Genomic DNA, 17,557 nt, shown 5'->3' with positions numbered 1-17,557 from the left:
ATAATGATTGCTCAATGGGGCAGTTTTAACTGTTCATGAGATGGATAGCCTGAGAGGAAAAAAACAGTTCTTGCTCAGAGCTCTAAAGCATCTGCAACAGTTCAAAAAGGTAGTGGGCAGGGTGAGTGGGGTCCAGAGTGATTTTTCCAGCCTTTTTCCTCAATCTGGAAGTGTATAGTTCTTGAAGGGAGGGCAGGGGGCAACCAATAATCCTTTCAGCAGTCCAAACTGTCCTTTGTAGTCTTTTGATATCCGATTTCGTAGCTGAACCAAACCAGACAGTTATTGAAGTGCAGAGGATAGACTCATTGACTACTGAGTAGAACTGTATCAGCAGCACCTGTGGCAGATTGAACTTCCTCAACTGGTGAAGGAAGTACCACCTCTGCTGGGCCTTTTTCACAATGGAGTCAATGTGGGTCTCCCACTTCAGGTCCTGTGAGATGGTAGTGCCCAGGTACCACTGCTGCCACAGTGCTGTATAAAATGGTGAGGGGAGTCAGTGTTGGGGTGTTCCTCCTAAAGTCCACAATCATCTCTACCGTTTTGAGCTCTGACTAAAATGTCCAGCGTCCGAATATTCAAAAACCGAGAAAAGATTTTCTGGTATATGCTGCCGAATGTTCAGCAGTTCGTCCCTGGTAAAACTGATTGGAAAAAGATTACTAAACACAGGACAAACAATCAAAAACAACAAAAGAATAGGAGCGCTCCACACCGAGGCAGCCATCCGCGACACCATCATGATGTGCTCTACCAAATCTACCAAATAATGTGGTACCAAACAATAATTGTTTATCTAATTATAGCTACACCTTTACACATCATCTTTGTGAGAACAAGCCAATCAGAATTCAGTATCAACTCCAATATTTGTAAAATACAGTCAAACTGAAGCAGGTGGGCATCTCGGAACTCTATGAGACTGGTAAGCAGAGAGAATCAACAATATTTGATTTGGCACACTGTGACAAAGGCAAAAACTCGCTTGCCACAATAGTGCTGAACTGTCTGAGTCTACTTGTCACTCACCCCTCCAACAGAATCCCCTGAATCCTAATTCTACTCACTTTGTCCAGAAGGTACCAGAGCAGTCCAAGGACAATGCCATGTAGTGAACTGAATTTTCACTTCACTTCACTTTTAGAAATTTAAAATTCTCAATTCTTACAAAATTTGGCTTTGATTATCTTCAGACTGTACTAGACAAAAATGTATCTCATCTCATAAAGATAAAATTGTCCTTGAACACTTTGCTTTGCACTTTGAAGGCCTACTGTATATTTGAAGTCAGAAAGAGGGTCAAAAATAAAAGCTGAATTACAACTTGTTTTATTACAAAACATTATAAGTGGACCTCAGGGTACATTGTAATCATAGCAGTGTATTCTATGACCTCTTTAATACAGCTCTAATAGTAACCTCACAAGCAGTTTTACAGTTGTGGCCAGAAATATTGGCACCGTTGGTAAATATGAGCAAAGAAGGCTGTGAAAAAAAAATCTGCATTGTTTATCCTTTTGATCTTTCATTCAAAAAAATCACAACAATCTAACCTTTAATTGAAGTAAAACAATTGAAACAGGGGAAATATCTCATTATTAAACAAATATTTATCCAAAACGAATTGGCCATAATTATTGCCAATTCGCCAGTTCCGCTATCTACGTGCAGACCTGCTAACCTGTACGCATTTCAACATCTAAGTACGCTGGTAGGATTTGTCACTCTAAACTACGCAAAAAGCTGGTGACGCCTTTGTGTTCAATTGTGCTCGTGCAGTACTCAAGTCTTACGAGGGCAGTGGTAGCTCAGCGGTTAAGGCTCTGGGTTACTGCTCAGAAGGTCGGGAGTTCAAGCCCCAGCACTGCCAAGATGCCATTGTTGGGCTCTTGAGCAAGGCCCTTGACCCTATCTGCTCCAGGGGCACTGTATCATGGCTGACCCTGCACTCTGACCCCAGCCTAGCTGGGATATGTGAAAAAGAAGAATTTCACTGTATATGTATAATGTGTGATAAATAAAGAAAATTATAATTATTGGCACCCTTTTATTCAATATTTTTTGCAACATTCCTTTGCCAAGATAACAGAGTCTTCTCTTATAATGCCTATTGAGACCCCTGCAAATGATCCAGAATGCAGCAGCACGTCTGGTCTTTAATGAACCAAAGAGAGCGCATGTTACACCACTCCTTGTCTCTCTTCACTGGCTGCCGGTTGATGCACATATCAAATTCAAGGCTCTGATGCTGGCATACAGAACAGTCACTGGGTCTGCTCCAGCAAACCTAAAATCATTTCTGCAGAGCTACGTTCCCACCAGAAGCCTGCGGTCAGCTAAGGAATGGCGCCTTGTTGTACCAACACAAAAAGGCACCAAAACACTTTCCCGGAATTCAGTTTCATCGTGCCACCTTGGTGGAATGACCTTCCCAACACCATCCGTGAAGCTGACTCACTTTCTGTCTTCAAAAAAACAGCTAAAAACACATCTTTTCCATGAGCACTTAACCAGACACTAAAAAATAAAATAAATTTTTTTTGCACTTTAATCTGTCTTGAATACTACTATTCTGTTGCTAGTGAAACTTTGTAATACAGCACTTTTCGTACCACTGTCTCCTTAAGATGATTCGCTTACAATGTATTCCTCTTTTGTAAGACAGTTTGGATAAAAACGTCTGCCAAATGAATAAATGTAAATGTAATGAGGTTGGAGAACACCTGGCAAGGGATCTGAGACCATTCCTCCATATTCAATCTCTACAGATCCATCAAATTCAGAGGTCCATGTTGGTGGACTCTCTTCTTCAGTTCACCCCACAGGTTTTCTATGGGGTTCAGGTCAGGGGACTGGGATGGACATGGCAAAACCTTGATTTTGTGGTCAATGAACCATTTTTGTGTTGATTTTGATGTTTGTTTTGGATCATTGTCCTGCTGGAAGACCCAGCCAGGGCCCATTGTAAGCTTTCTGGCAGAGGCAGCCAGGTTTATATTTTTTATCAGTTAGTATTTGATAGAGTCCGTGATGCCATGTATCTGAACAAGATGTCCAGGACCTCTAGCAGAAAAACAGCCCCACAACATTAAAGATCCAGCACCACATTTAACCATGGGCATTGGGTACTTCTTCATCTCTGTGTGCACCAAACCCATCTCTGGTGTTTACTGCCAAAAAGCTATTATTTGGTTTCATCTGACCATAGAAAGTAGTCTGATCTGTTTGTAAGACATATCCTCATAATGCCTCACAAATGCCTGTTGTCTTTCACAATTCTTTTTGCCATCTTTTTATGCAATTTGTCAATACCTGTGTTATGGAGATGGCCAAGTGACAGACATAGGACACGAGCAGTGCACAAAATAATTGGCAACATTTTTATTTATCCCCTTGAAAACATGCCAAAATGGGGGGGGGAATAATAATTTTACAGAATTTGCAATTATTCTTAATAATTATTTACAGTAATTAATAGAAATAACAATTCTGAGGCCATAAGCAACTTATGAAAAAGGCTAAATGAAACCAAGTGTGACGAGGAGGCGGGAACCGGCTAAACAGTCAACATAAACTTTAATGAAATAAATTAACTTAAAACAACATAAAACATAAACGAACACAGACACACATGCCGCGTGCGTCTCTCTCTCTCGAACTGGCGCCTCCGGCTCCCCTTTATCTCGCTCTCCTGCTGATCAGCTGATTCAGTGCCGGCCGTGCACCATCATGGCCCGGCCACACCCTCCTCCTCGTCACACTATGCCATTTACTATCTATCTATCTATCTATACACACAATACTGTGCAAAAGTTTTACACAGCTGTGAAAAAAATGTTGTATTGTGAGGATGTTTTCAAAAATAAAGTCATGAATCATTTTCATTTATCAATAAACTTCATACAAAGTGCAGTAAACATAAAAAAAGAAATAATAAATAAAAAATAAAAAAATCAATAATTGGTGTGACCACCCTGTATCTTTAAAACAGCACCAATTCTTCTAGGTACACTTGTGCACAGATTTTCAAGGTTGCTCCAAGCATCTTAGATAACTTGCCACAGTTCTGTGTATTTAGGTCTCAATTACTTCTGTCTCTTCATGAACTCCCAGACTCAATGATGCTGAGATTTTGAATCTGTTGCAGAACTCTTTGTTCTACTTCTATTTGCATAAGAAATGTTCAGAAATGTAAAACTGATATTTCTTATTGACACACTATGAAGATATACTGTAAAATAACCATCTTAAGACAAATGTTTTTGTGAAACAGTTCCTCAGACGTTTGCACAGTACTGATATACACTACCGTTCAAAGGTTTAGGGTCACTTACTCATTCTTTATTTTTTTTAATTTTTTTTTCACATTTTAGAATAATAGTAAAGTCATCACAACTATGGAATAATAGAAATGGAAATATGGGAATTATGTTGTGACTAAAAAAATATAAATCAAAACTATGTTATATTTTAGCATCTTCAAAGTGGCCACATTTTGCCTAGATTTTGCAGAAATGTACTCTTGGCATTTTCTCAACCAACTTCTTGAGGTATCACCCTGGGATGCTTTTTAAACAGTATTGAAGGAGTTCCCATCTATATGCTGGGCACTTAGTGGCTGCTTTTCTTAATTATTTGGTCCAAGTTATCCATTTCAAAAACTTTTTTTATTTAAATAAAATTTTAGTTTTGTAATTAAATAAATTAATATGTTGGCACAATTATATTTTTTGTCAACAAAACTAATTTCAAACATTTAAGCATACGCCTTCAGATCAAAAGATTTTTAAGATCATGAGAAACATTTCAGGCAAGTGACCCCAAACTTTTTAATGGTAGTGTGTGTATATATATATATATATATATATATATATATATATATATATATATATATATATATATATATATATACACTCACTGAGTGCTTTATTAGGAAAACCTGTACACCTACTTATTCATGCGATTATCTAATCAGCCAATTATGTAGCAGCAGCGCAATGCATAAAATCATGCAGATATGGGTCAGGAGCTTCAGTTAATGTTTACATCAACCATCAGAATGGGGTAAAATGTGATCTCATTGATTTCGACTGTGGCATGATTGTTGGTGCAGATGGGCTGGTTTGAGTAATTCTGTAACTGCTGATCTCCTGGGATTTTCACACACAACAGTCTTTAGAGTTTACTCAGAATTGTGCCAAAAAAAAAAAAAAAACATCCAGTGAGCAGCAGTTCTGCGGACGGAAACCCCCTATGGATGAGAGAGGTCAATAGAGAATGGCCAGACTGGTTCGAGCTGACAGAAATGCTACGGTAACTCAGATAACTCCTCCGTGCAATTGTACTGAGCAAAATAGCATCTCAGAGTGCACAACACATTGAACCTTAAGGCGGATGGGTTACAAAAGCAGAAGACTACGTCGGGTTTCACTTCTGTCAGCCAAGAAAGCTGAGGCTGCAGTGGGCACACACTCTACAAAACTGGACAGTTAAAGACTGGAAAAACATAGCCTGGTCTGATGAATCTCAATTTCTGCTGAGGCACACAGATGGTAGGGTCAGAATTTGGCGCCAACAGCATGAATCCATGGACCCAACCTGCCTTGTGTCAACAGTCCAGGCTGGTGGCGGTGGTGGTGTAAATGTGTGGGGAACGTTTTCTTGGCACACTTTGGGCCCGTTAATACCAATCAATTGCTTGAGTGCCAAAGCCTAGTTGAGTAATGTTGCTGACCAAGTACATCCGTTTATGGCAACAATTTACCCATCTTCTAATGGCTACTTCCAGCATAATAATGCACCATGTCACTAAGCAAAAGTCATCTCAAACTGGTTTCATGAACATGACAATGAGTTCATGGTACTTCAGCGGCCTTCCCAGTCACCGGATCTGAATCCAATAGAACACCTTTGGGATGTGGTAGAATGGGAGATTTGCAGCATGATTGTGCAGTAATTGTGTGATTCAATCATGTTAACATGTACCAGAATCACAAAGGAATGTTTTCTAACATCCTGTGGAAATCATGTCACAAAGAACTGAGGCTGTTTTGAGAGCAAAGGGAGGCCCTACCTAGTATTAGTGTAGTGTTCCTAATATAGTGCTCAGAGAGTGTATATCAATTTTATACTAGCATACCTTTTAAAATGAATAATAGGGTGTAAGGACAAGGCCATCCTTATGAGTATTGTGCATTTACGTTTAACTGAACAGGTCTCAGGCAACACAGCGACGTCATGCTTCTAGAATATCATCCATAATCATTATTTTTTACCAATGTTAATGTGATTAATCTACACGACATGCTCCTTGGTCCAGTGTGTCATTATTAGGAAGAGCCTCAATCTCTGAGACAATGCCTGTCCAGTTAGACTGCTCAGGGAAGTTCACAGTCACTTTGGTGTTATCAGTATCTGTGGGGAGACATTGTTAGTATTATTTTTCAACATGTTTGTTTTTGCAGTTTTCATTATCATCAGTAATTTAAGAACGGGTTTTGGCACTTATGTTTAAAAGAAAGCAATAGCAACTACCACCCCTGGAGTCGCGATTTCGAATCCAGGGTGTGCTGAGTGACTCCAGCTAGGTCTCCTATGCAATCAAATTGGCCCAGTTGCTAGGGAGGGTAGAGTCACATGGGGTAACCTCCTCGTGGTCGCGATTAGTGGTTCTCGCTCTCAATGGGGAGCGTGGTAAGTTGTGTGTTGATCGCGGAGAGTAGCACGAGCCTCCACATGCTGTGAGTCTCCACGGTGTCATGCACAATGAGCCACGTGATAAGATACGCAGATTGACTGTCTCAGAAGCGAAGGCAACTGAGACTTGTCCTCTGCCACCCGGATTGAGGTGAGTAACCGCACCACCACGAGGACCTACTAAGTAGTGGTAATTGGGGATTCCAAATTGGGTGAAAAGGGGATAAAAAATAAATAAATAAAAAGAAAGAAAGAAAGCAGTAGCTGTGAATTCATTCTAACTAAGACTAATGACACTTGCCTAAAACCACTCCAATGCTGTCCTTGGTAACACATCCCCAGCCATGTACTGGAGTGATGATGGAGGGTTTAACACGGACCTTTGCTCCAGGGCTTAAACAGAGTTCTGTATTGTAGAGAAATATTTGCAATGTCAAATTTGTTAACAGTCATGGAACAATGTGTAACTCCTCTGATAGTCTTAAAGGATAGTTCACCCAAAAATGAAAATTCCCTCATCATTTACTCATCCTTATGCCATCTCAGATGTGTATGACTTTCTTTCTTTTGCTGAACACAAACAAAGATTTTTAGAAGAATATCTTAGCTGTGAAGGTCCATTCAATGCAAGTAAATGGGTACCATAATGTTATGCTTCAAAAGCATAAATGCAGCATAAAAGTATTCCATATGACTCCAGTTGTTAAATCCATGTCTTCAGAAGCAATATGATAAGTGTGGGTGAAAAACAGATCAAAATTTAAGTCCTTTTTTACAATAAATCTCCACTTTAACATTCTTCTTGTGACTTTGGTGATTCACATTCTTCGTGCATATCACCATCTACTGGGCAAGGAGGAGAATTTATAGTAAAAAAGAGCTTAAATATTGATCTGTTTCCCACCCACACTTATCATATCACTGGAGTTTTATGGATTACTTTTATGCTGCCTTTAAGTGCTTTTGGAGCTTTAAAATTTTGGTTGCAATTAATTTGCATTGAGAGGACCTACAGAGCTGAGATATTCTTCTTCATTTGTGTTCAGTAGAAGAAAGAAAATCATACACATCTGGGATGGCATGAGGGTGACAAAATTATGAGATCATTTTCATTTTTGGATGAACTATTCCTTTAAAGATTCACCCCAAGATTGTGCCTATAAATTATGCCAGTTAACTACAGTATGTTGAAATCTACATTTTACTTGCAGCCAATGCATTATGTAATATAATATTTTGTCCATGTGTTCAGATGCCATATAGAATATGTGATAAACAAAGAGGTTGATGCTACATACTCAGTTTTTTGTTTCGTTAAGTATAACATTCAGTAGATTACCTGAACCAGCATTGTCCACAAGCTCCATTTCAGAAACTGTGCCAATCCAATCTATCTGCTCAGGGAAATCTACAGTCAAACTCTCACCCTGAATTTCTGCAGAAAGAAGAACAAGTCAATTATATTGACCGTCCCCAAAACAGATTTGCATGTTACATTATAGATTGTGTCATTTTAGACTGATGTCTTGCATAATGCATTAACATTTTGTAAAATCAGACAAAAATCAATGACAGACAGAGTCGGATAGTGTATTTACTTTTAATGACACCAATGCTGCTGTGAGTGACCTCCCCCCATCCATGTTTTGGGTTTTTCACTGAAGATCTCACATGGACTCTGTTTCCTATCTTGAAGCAGTCATGAGTGGGGGACCCTACAATGTATTGTTAAGGGTTAGGGTTAAAGTTAGCATATTACTGTCCGAAAGGTAAACCTGGATGAAACCTTGAAGATATCTGAAGCCTGAATGTCATTCATCATACGCTGAATGTCCGAAAACAGAGGCTGGTTTTGCTCTACTGCACGATGGTTACGTGTTTACCAAAATTACAAAATCATATTTTTGGATTACCTGCGTCATCATCAGGAGCAAGCTCCATCTCCAAGAGCATACCGGTCCAGTCTGAATGCTCTGGGAAATCCACACTCACTGTATCACCATCTACAGCTGTTTAAGGGTGAAAGTGGAGACAGCTGTTTGTTACATTTCTACAGAATACTCTCGTTCTGTTTATTTATTCTGGCCCAATAATCAATGGAACTTCCATTAAAAGAGCTGTTTAAAGGTGCACTCAGTTACTTTTTGCTCATGTCTTGTTGGACTTACAGTGACACCTAGTGGTGTGGATGCAGTATCATTCAAAATTAATAGCTTTCAGTTACAGATGCCATTGTAGAAATTCTCTATTCACAATCAGCCATGATTAATTTAATCCAAGAGTGAAAGTGTCCAATAACAAGACAGTTACTGAGATTAAGCGAGTAGTATTCAGCTGGTTATGTGATTCTAATTCAGCAGCACCCATGCGGCCGCCCCTGCCCCATGTAGAATAAAATAGCTTTTATAAGGTTACTGATTTGACTAGAGTCCTCAACTCATGTGAGTGGTCATGATTTCATACATAAGTTTCTAAATTACAAATAATTTCTTTAGGAGTAAATCTTTTTTAATGGGGAACAAAATACTGAGTACACCTTTAATATTGATTGCATGGCAAAATTATAGAAATGTCTAAACATTTGCCTTTTAAAATTCCAATGCTATTTTTTGTAACATCTCCCCAGCCACATTCTGGAGTGTCAACTGAGGCTTTCACACGTACTCTTGATCCAATTTTGATGCTTGAAGGATCTAAATCACCAAGAATCCTAGTTAAATCATGTAACAAATATATTTTTGCCAAGCATACTAAATTGTGTAAAAAAAAAACAATTAAATAAATAAATAACAGTGGCCTTTATTTAGTTTAAAAATCAATGCTTTGACCAACTCTACTTACAACAGATTAAACAGCAACATATATCATTAAAAGTACGGACTGGCACAAAACATAGATTAATTAATGTGTAATAAATGTAATATAGCAAATGAGAAATCCTGAAATACAATAAATGTCACATAGATGTATGGAATGAGTATTTTTACATTTGACTGAATAATCTCATCACATGGGACCATATTGTTGTTACTCAACTCTTATTAAATTCTCACTGTATAGATAGACAGCTGGGTTGAAAAAGCATGCATCTCTAGTTATGTAATGTTTCCTTGGAAAATTGTAAAACAATTTATCCAAACCAGGCCTACTTAGAGACAAACTGTAATCTTGCTTTGCATAATTACCACACTCATCATCATCAGTGACTAGCTCCATTTCAGAGAGAATTCCTCTCCAGTTTGTATGTCCATGAAACTCGACCACCAAGCTCTCATCACCTTTGATATCTAATAAATAGAAAAGTTTATATGTATATGCATACTCATATTTGTGATGGTTTGTACCATAAAGAACCATTTGTGTCTATTAGGAGAAATATGCAGTTCTTGCCTTTTACCAAACCCACACTCTTATGTGTGACATTTCTGCCCCATTCATATTTTGGGGTGTTAACAGAAGGTTTCACTCGGACTCTGTCTCCGACCTTGATGCAGACTGGAGCATTTTTTGTGACTAGATCGGAAACTGGTAAAAGATCAATTTTATCACTCATGTGAACAACCAAATGCAATCAGTCACTTGAATGAAAAGTAGAGTAATCCTGAGTTAGTTTACCTTTTTTAGATGTTTCACTTATTTCCTGGTTGAATGTAGTCTCCAGTCGCTCTTTAAGTTCAAACACAAGTTTGCTTACATCCATATAAGAGCAGCACGGCTTAAAAGAGAGACTCGGGAAATCATCAGAGCCAGATGAAGAGGACAGAGACTCATAATTCTGTGGGGATGAAAAATGCCTTCATAGACTCAACTGGCATTTATTTAGTTTTTGGAGTACATCATATACTGCCACATTTTTAGAAATACAACATATAAATATGTTTTGATAGCCCATGATATCAATATGTAGTCATACAGCACATCATTGTACCTGAAGAAAGTTGATGCTGTCGTCTGTCTGTAGAAGGGTCTCCAGCACTTCTTTTCTCCTCTTCAGCTCCTTGATTTCCACCTCCAGCTTCTCTTGTAGTTTCGCACCTTGATCCAGATCGGCCTTTTCGTGAGCTTTTATCTTTTTAATCACATCAGTGCTTCTCAGCTCAATGAAGCGGACTAATTCAATGAAGGCTTTCTTACTGTTCTCCACTGCCTTCTTTGCAGAATTCTGAGGAGAACCAAAGAGGAATTTAAACAAAACAAACAATTAGCTATAGAATAATGTTTACACCTGTGAGATCTGATCCAATTGACAAATCTATTGTCTGTTTAAATGTGCAAGTTATTTTTGTTTAATACCAGAACTTACTGAATGGGATTTAATGTCCATTTTCATCATCTGCAGCTCTTTTTCTTTTGCCTGGATTGTCTGCTTGAGTTTCGTCTGATTATCTGCTAGTTTTATCTAAATGCAAACCAGTCACAGACACAGTCTTTTGATCTTTACTTAAATGTTATGTTTAATCTTATTTAAAGGAATAGTTCACCCAAAAATGAAAATTCTCTTATCATTTACTCACCTTCATGCCATCCCAGATGTGTATGACTTTCTTTCTTCAGCAGAACACAAACAAAGGTTTTTAGAAGAATATCTCAGTTCAGTAGGTCCTCAAAATGCAAGTGAATGGTGATCAGACCTTAGTAGCTCCAAAAATCACATAAATTAAACAAAAAAGTAATCCATATGACTCCAGTGTTTAAATCCATGTCTTTAGAAGCAATATAATAGGTGTGGGTGAGAAACAGATCAATATTTAAGTTCTTTTTTTACTCTAAATCTCCACTTTAACTTTCACTAAACAGGCACCACATGTGACTTTCAGATGTAAAAGGTAAAGTGGAGATTTAGAGTAAAAAACTGAACTAAATTTTGATCTGTTTCTCACCCACACCTATTATATTGCTTCAGGAGATATGGATTTAACCACTGGAGTGTTATGGATTACTTCTATGTTTCCTTTGTGTGATTTTTGGAGCTACAAAGGTCTGATCACCATTCAATTGCATTGTGAGGACCTACAGATCTGAGATATTCTTCTAAAACCTTTGTTTGTGTTCTGCTGAAAAAAGAAAGTCATACGCATCTGGGATGACATGAGGGTGATTAAGTGATAAGTAAATTTTTATTTTTAGGGTGAACTACCCCTTTAAAAAATATTTTACATTATTGTAAATATGTTATCCAAGTTATTAGTCATTAAAGAAAGAAATTTAAAAAAAAAGAGAGACATCTTTACCTGTTTGTCATTCCGTTCTGTCGTACATGGCACTGTGTCGTGGCCTTTGTGGTCATCCATTAAGCAGTGCATGCAGACACATTTCTGGTCTGTACGACAGTAAACCTCCAAGAGCTTGTCATGTTTGGAGCATGTTGGCATGATAGTAGCTTTGATCAGCTTGTGTTTCTTCAGGGCAGGAACATTATAGTGGGGCTGTACATGTGCTTCACAGTAAGAGGCCAGACACTCCAAACAAGACTTGACAGCTTTGAACTTTCTTCCAATGCAGAAATCACATCCAATATCTCCAGGTCCAGAAAGACTTTGAGCAGACTCTGACACTTGCAGTGCTGTGACCCTCAATGTCTCCATTATTTCAGCAAGTACAGTGCTTCTGTTGAGAGAAGGCCTTGAATAAAAGGTTTGCCTGCACTGCGGACAGCTACAAGTTCCTTTCTGGTCTTCCATATTCCAGTACTCATTGATACAGCTCATACAGTAACTGTGTCCACAGGGAATTGTCACAGGATCCTTCAACAGATCCAGACATATTGGGCAGCTGTACCGTTCGTGATCTCTGAGCACAGCCTCTGCCATTTAAATAGTCGAGAATAAAAAAAACAAAAAAACTTTATCTTGTTGTTGTCGTTCCACAGACGGTGTCTTCAAAAGACCAACCTGTGTTAGAAAACTGAAGAGGTTTTGTTATTAAATCCGCGTTAAAGTGAAAGTGAAAGCAAAGCAGGGAAATGCTTAGTCATAGTCTATACAAAATATAATCGCAAAATAATAAGAGTTTATCTGTATGAATATTAATTATGTAGGGTTATAAAACACAATATTTTGTATTTACCTGATACAAATAGATAAAGCATACGCTTCCTGGTAAGGTGGTAGTGAACTTTGAATTTCGCCTTTACATATTTTTCAGTAACACCACTAGATGGAGACACCCAGAACAGTCTAAGGGGCTGTTCACACCGAAAGCATTTTTGCGTCCGTCCGCGCTCGTTTTCAATTTTCCTGTGTACATGCGCTATACGGACGTCTTTTACCGTTGCATCTCGTTTCCCCTTGCGTCTCAGGCACACAGCTGTCAGTAGATGGCTCACACTGACCCAACACTTACAGTGCATTATTAATTTATTACAGTATATATTAATATACCAGTATGATATACGTATTATATTCATATATACATATTATATGCTTGTAAAAAAAAAAGTGTGTCTACATATCTATTCACTTCAGTAACATGTATAAGTGTTCTAAGAACACAGCAGATCTAGCTTTTTTCCTACAGTTTGTCGACTGCACACCAACATAGAGTTAAAAAAACAGGAGCTGATATTAGTGCATACACTAAAGTCAAGTGCACAAACACGACTGTTTGTAGACCTGCTGTAACACACATGCCCATTTGTGCCCGAATGAAACTACGATCCCGAAATGGTGGAGTTTTCAGACGGTCCCTTACATGTGCTAGGCAGTCAAACCGCATCGGAGCATTTCAGGCACAATTTTGCAGCCACACCAAACGTTGACTGTTCTTAATCCAATTTGTATGCCCATATAGTATTGTTGTACTCCCTTTAAACCAAGTGTGCTAATGACATCTTTGTAAGATTGTCGACTGAAGAGCGCGCGGGTAAGAGCAACCGAATATCTAACGAATGTCGAACGTCAAAATAACTTTATAAACTTTAAAAAAATATTTTAATTTCATAACAATGTTGCATCAATATTCCAGCCTGGTCTCATGAAATTTATGTGAGCATTGCAATATTTTTGCAAAATTGCTTCATTACAGGTTTGGTTGCATTTTTCCAAGTGAAATATCCAGCGGGGGGCGCCAAAACCGAGCGAAATGAAGTTGTAATCAGAGGTTTTTAAGGTAAATTTTAGATTGAGGTTTTAATAAGTAAAACATACCTGCCTAACCTAAAACTTTACGCTAAACCTAACCAATAGTGTCCAAAAAGATAAATGAGCATTTAACAAAACAAAAAAATGTGGCCATGGAGTCCAAAGTCTAACGCAGGTGAGCTACCAAGCAAGGTAATGATTTGGGAATAAGTGTGTATAGGTGTGTGTGTAATACAGGTGTTAAAATGTATCATTTTTCAAATCATGCGTAAAGTAAAAGTGTTTTGATATCATAACTTAGCGGGGGGTGAGTAACAGAGTGAAAAATAAGTTTTTATAAAGTAATAATCAGCAATTGTACTCGTGATTGGTGTGACAAATCATTCCCTGAAAGGTATCACCTTAAAGGGATAGTTACCCAAAAATGAAATTTCTTATCGTTTACTCACACTCATGACATCCTGGATGTGTATGACTTTCTTTCTTCTGTAGAACACAACTTAAAATTTTTAGAATATTTTTTATTTATTTTATTTTTTTATATATATATTTTTTTTAGCTCTGTAGGTCCATACAATGCAACTGAATGTTGACCAGAACTTTGAATCTGCAAAAATAACAAAGTCAGCATAAAAATAATTCTTATGACTCCAGTGGGCAAATCCATGATTTAGAAGGGATATGAAAAAGTGTGGGTGAGAAACAGATCAACATTTTCCCCAAAAAAATCTCCACTTTTGACCAGCCCTGACTAGTAGGTGGCGATATGTATGAAGAATGCTAATGGCAAAAAAAAAAAAAACAAAAACAAAAAAAAAGAAGAGGAATGTGGCAGTGAAAGTGAAAGTGAAAGTGGACATGTATAGTAAAAACACACTTAAATATTGATCTGTTTCTCACCCACACCAATCATATCGCTTCAGAAGATAATAAGATAAATAAATAGGATTTAACCACTGGTGACTTGTGGATAAATTTAACGCTGACTTGTGATTTTTGCAGATTAAAATTTCTGGTAAACATTTACTTGCATAGTATGGACCTACAGAGCTGAGATATTCTTCTAAAAATCTTCATTTATGTTCTGCAGAAGAAAGAAAGTGGCACGAGGGTGAATAAATTATGAGAGAATTTTCATTTTTGGGTGAACTATCCCTTTAAAATCATTCCCAGAAAGCTTCTGGATGGAATAAAAGTTGTATGAGCTATTTATTGGTTTTATTTGAAGTATGAAATATTAAGGGATATTTTCATGAACATGCAATATTTTTCAAATCTCATCTTTTATGAGTCTTTACTTGTCTGTGATGTTCAGTCAACAAAGTCATTGCAGAATTTTCTATACCATAGAATGTATTCTGGAGCATTTTGACATGTTCTTTTCATTTATTTATTTATGATGTTTGAGCGCAAGCAAGGGTCTTCGTCGGTTCTAATGATGGACTGATACATCAACCTGGCCGATTAATCTGCGGATAATTGGCCATTTTGAGATTGGCCTACATTTTAATCACTTGTCCACTTGGACAATAACTCCACTTTCCAAATCAACTGACAGTCTCGTCAATGGACACTTTCTGTTCAATAATTGTGTTGTGTATATATTGTGTATAGTAATATGTGTTCATTATTTTTCAGCCATTTAATTTTCTATATAGACATTATTTCTGCAATCAACCACCTAGTCTCTAGAGACCGTATAGGTAATAATAATAATAATAATAATAATAATAATAATAAAAACCCTCTCGGTGGTGGACCACTAAATAATCTATTCTATGATGGCGGAGATCCCCCAGCATTTAACCTCATTTCACACTTATTAATTAATAGGCCTAATTTTGACATTTTTTGTAATGTTATTTTAGTTTGTAATAGCGTTTGTGACTTGAGAGCAGGCATGTTTTGCGCAGACAGAATGGTGTCGTTTAGTGTTTTTCATGTAACACCACTAGATGGAGACTCTTAACAGAGTCTAACGAATCTGGATTCTGTACATTGCACAATAAGAATCGAGTTAGCTTTAACCTTTTAAAAGAAGTATTTTTAGACCTCTAGTAATTAGCTTTAGAAGTAAATTAATTGTAGTCATCTTTCATTTTTTAACGTCTTGTAATTGTATCATATAGAAGTATTAAGATATTTGGTATAATATGCTGCTCCTATATATATAACATATTTTAAGATAAAGTTTATTTCTAAGCACATTTAAAATAATAATTATAATAAAATAATTATAATAATAACAAAGTTGACCAAATTGATTTACAGTTAAAGGTGCTGTAAGAGTTTTTTGGGAGGAAAACCATGCATAAAATGTGCATACCTGACAGATTTTTAAAAGGCTCTGTAAACAGCAAAAAAAAAAAAAAAAGAGTCAGGGTAGCAGAAAGTATTTTTATTTTTAGCCCATCAAACACTAGCCAATCAGCAAACTCTGAATCATATAATCTGTGAATCATTTTCCACATTCAGGTTTGCTGATATGTCTTTTGGAGGGAGTTTTTTTTTTAAGAAGGCACGTGGTTGAAGTTAGCAAAATGTCTGAAATCGTTAACAACACTTTTAAAAGAACAAGAAGCATTTGAACACAATGAGACATTTTCTCTTTCACCATTTTCATTGCTCTAACTCAGAAGTGGGTCTCAAGACGATATCTGAAAGTCTAAACTAGGAATGGATGTACTTTATTGTGGAAAATTATTCCAGTGTTTGGAAGATACTGTAGAAAAAGCATGTTCACTCTTAGATTTTAACTGTCTTCAATGGACAAACAGTATCAGATAGAATGGACAGAAGCTAATTGTATATTGAATTATTCCCCAATATAATTTGCAAAATAAATAAATAATAAATATTAAAAAATATTATACATATTAAATAATAATACGATTTACGCATTTACATTTCATAACAAATTTCCATCAAATTTAATTGAGTAATCTTTTACAACATAAAAACTAAATATTTAAAGTTGTATTAATTTTGTAAAAAAATAAATAAATAAATAAAAATTTGCACAATCGATTTTGATGGAATATTGTCATTTAATTGAAATGCATAAATCTCAGAATAGGCTAAAATATTTTGGGGGTGTATTGGAGAATGGGAGAAAAGCTCTCATTGCTCATAAGACCATTTCTGTTTGATCCTGTCAAAGTTGTTGAACTCATGATGGGAGGTGAAAAAGTCATAGCAGGTGTTCCAGATGTATATTTTCAGTTACTTTGTTTGTTGCATTTAAAGTTTTTGTTGTATTTTTATTTATTTATTAAGTGTTAAAGCTTAAAGTAACCCTTACAAGTGATTCCCATAAGGAAAATGTAGAAACTTTTACCAAACAATTTGGAGAAATTAGCTTCAGAAAAAGTGACTAAAGCTAAAAGGTGAGTATTTGCGTCCATGATTTTTCATTAACATACAGCAGAAATCATGCAGAGAAATTCTATACATTTAACACTTTATTTGTAAGTCAACTTCACTATTACAGTAGCTGAAGTGTTTGGGTAAATCCCATCCACGCTTCACGAAACTAATCAATTTTTTGTTGCTTTTCTAAATGTTGAATACAACCACTTGTTATCTACATCAGTTAAAACCTTCTCAGGCTTTGAGAAGTGTTGCGAAATGGGAACCATAAATAACTTATGGTGCACTTTGCGAAATCGTAAACTCGTGTACATCCATATGATTTTTAAAATGCTTCAAAAACAAGACGTGCATTGTTGAAGATGGGGGCCCCGGGTGGAATCACAAGAGGCTTTTGTTCGGGTCTCCCC

General features: G+C 36.9%; 1 protein-coding gene across 2 annotated transcripts; it reads right to left on the bottom strand.

Moving 5' to 3' along the window:
• Positions 1-3,369: 3,369 nt before the first annotated feature.
• On the bottom strand, positions 3,370-12,901 carry LOC127416027 (tripartite motif-containing protein 16-like). Of its 2 annotated transcripts, XM_051655103.1 has the most exons (13): positions 12,766-12,901; positions 11,931-12,603; positions 11,003-11,098; positions 10,628-10,861; positions 10,315-10,474; positions 10,090-10,224; positions 9,885-9,986; positions 9,285-9,392; positions 8,613-8,708; positions 8,298-8,414; positions 8,039-8,134; positions 7,001-7,105; positions 3,370-6,417 (listed from the first exon to the last, which is right to left on the bottom strand). In XM_051655103.1, exons 2-13 carry the CDS (start codon positions 12,507-12,509, stop codon positions 6,293-6,295), a joined length of 1,953 nt encoding a protein of 650 aa, XP_051511063.1. In that variant the 5' UTR covers positions 12,510-12,603; positions 12,766-12,901; the 3' UTR covers positions 3,370-6,292. The 2 variants fall into 2 exon arrangements, with proteins under 2 accessions (XP_051511063.1, XP_051511064.1); XM_051655104.1 differs by lacking the exon at positions 9,285-9,392.
• Positions 12,902-17,557: the final 4,656 nt, after the last annotated feature.

This window comes from Myxocyprinus asiaticus, chromosome 25 (genome assembly GCF_019703515.2).
Source record: "Myxocyprinus asiaticus isolate MX2 ecotype Aquarium Trade chromosome 25, UBuf_Myxa_2, whole genome shotgun sequence".
NCBI classification, from domain to species: Eukaryota; Metazoa; Chordata; class Actinopteri; order Cypriniformes; family Catostomidae; genus Myxocyprinus; species Myxocyprinus asiaticus.
This window is presented reverse-complemented; position numbering and strand designations above follow the sequence as displayed.

Bases quoted from the DNA above. Each gene is read 5' to 3' on its own strand.
- LOC127416027 (XM_051655103.1), bottom strand. From the start codon at position 12,509: ATGGCAGAGGCTGTGCTCAGAGATCACGAACGGTACAGCTGCCCAATA. The intron at 11,099-11,930 runs GTAAAGATGTCT...GTTTGCATTTAG, and splicing joins CAGAACGGAATGACAAACAG to ATAAAACTAGCAGATAATCA. The intron at 10,862-11,002 runs GTAAGTTCTGGT...GGTTCTCCTCAG, and splicing joins TGGACATTAAATCCCATTCA to AATTCTGCAAAGAAGGCAGT.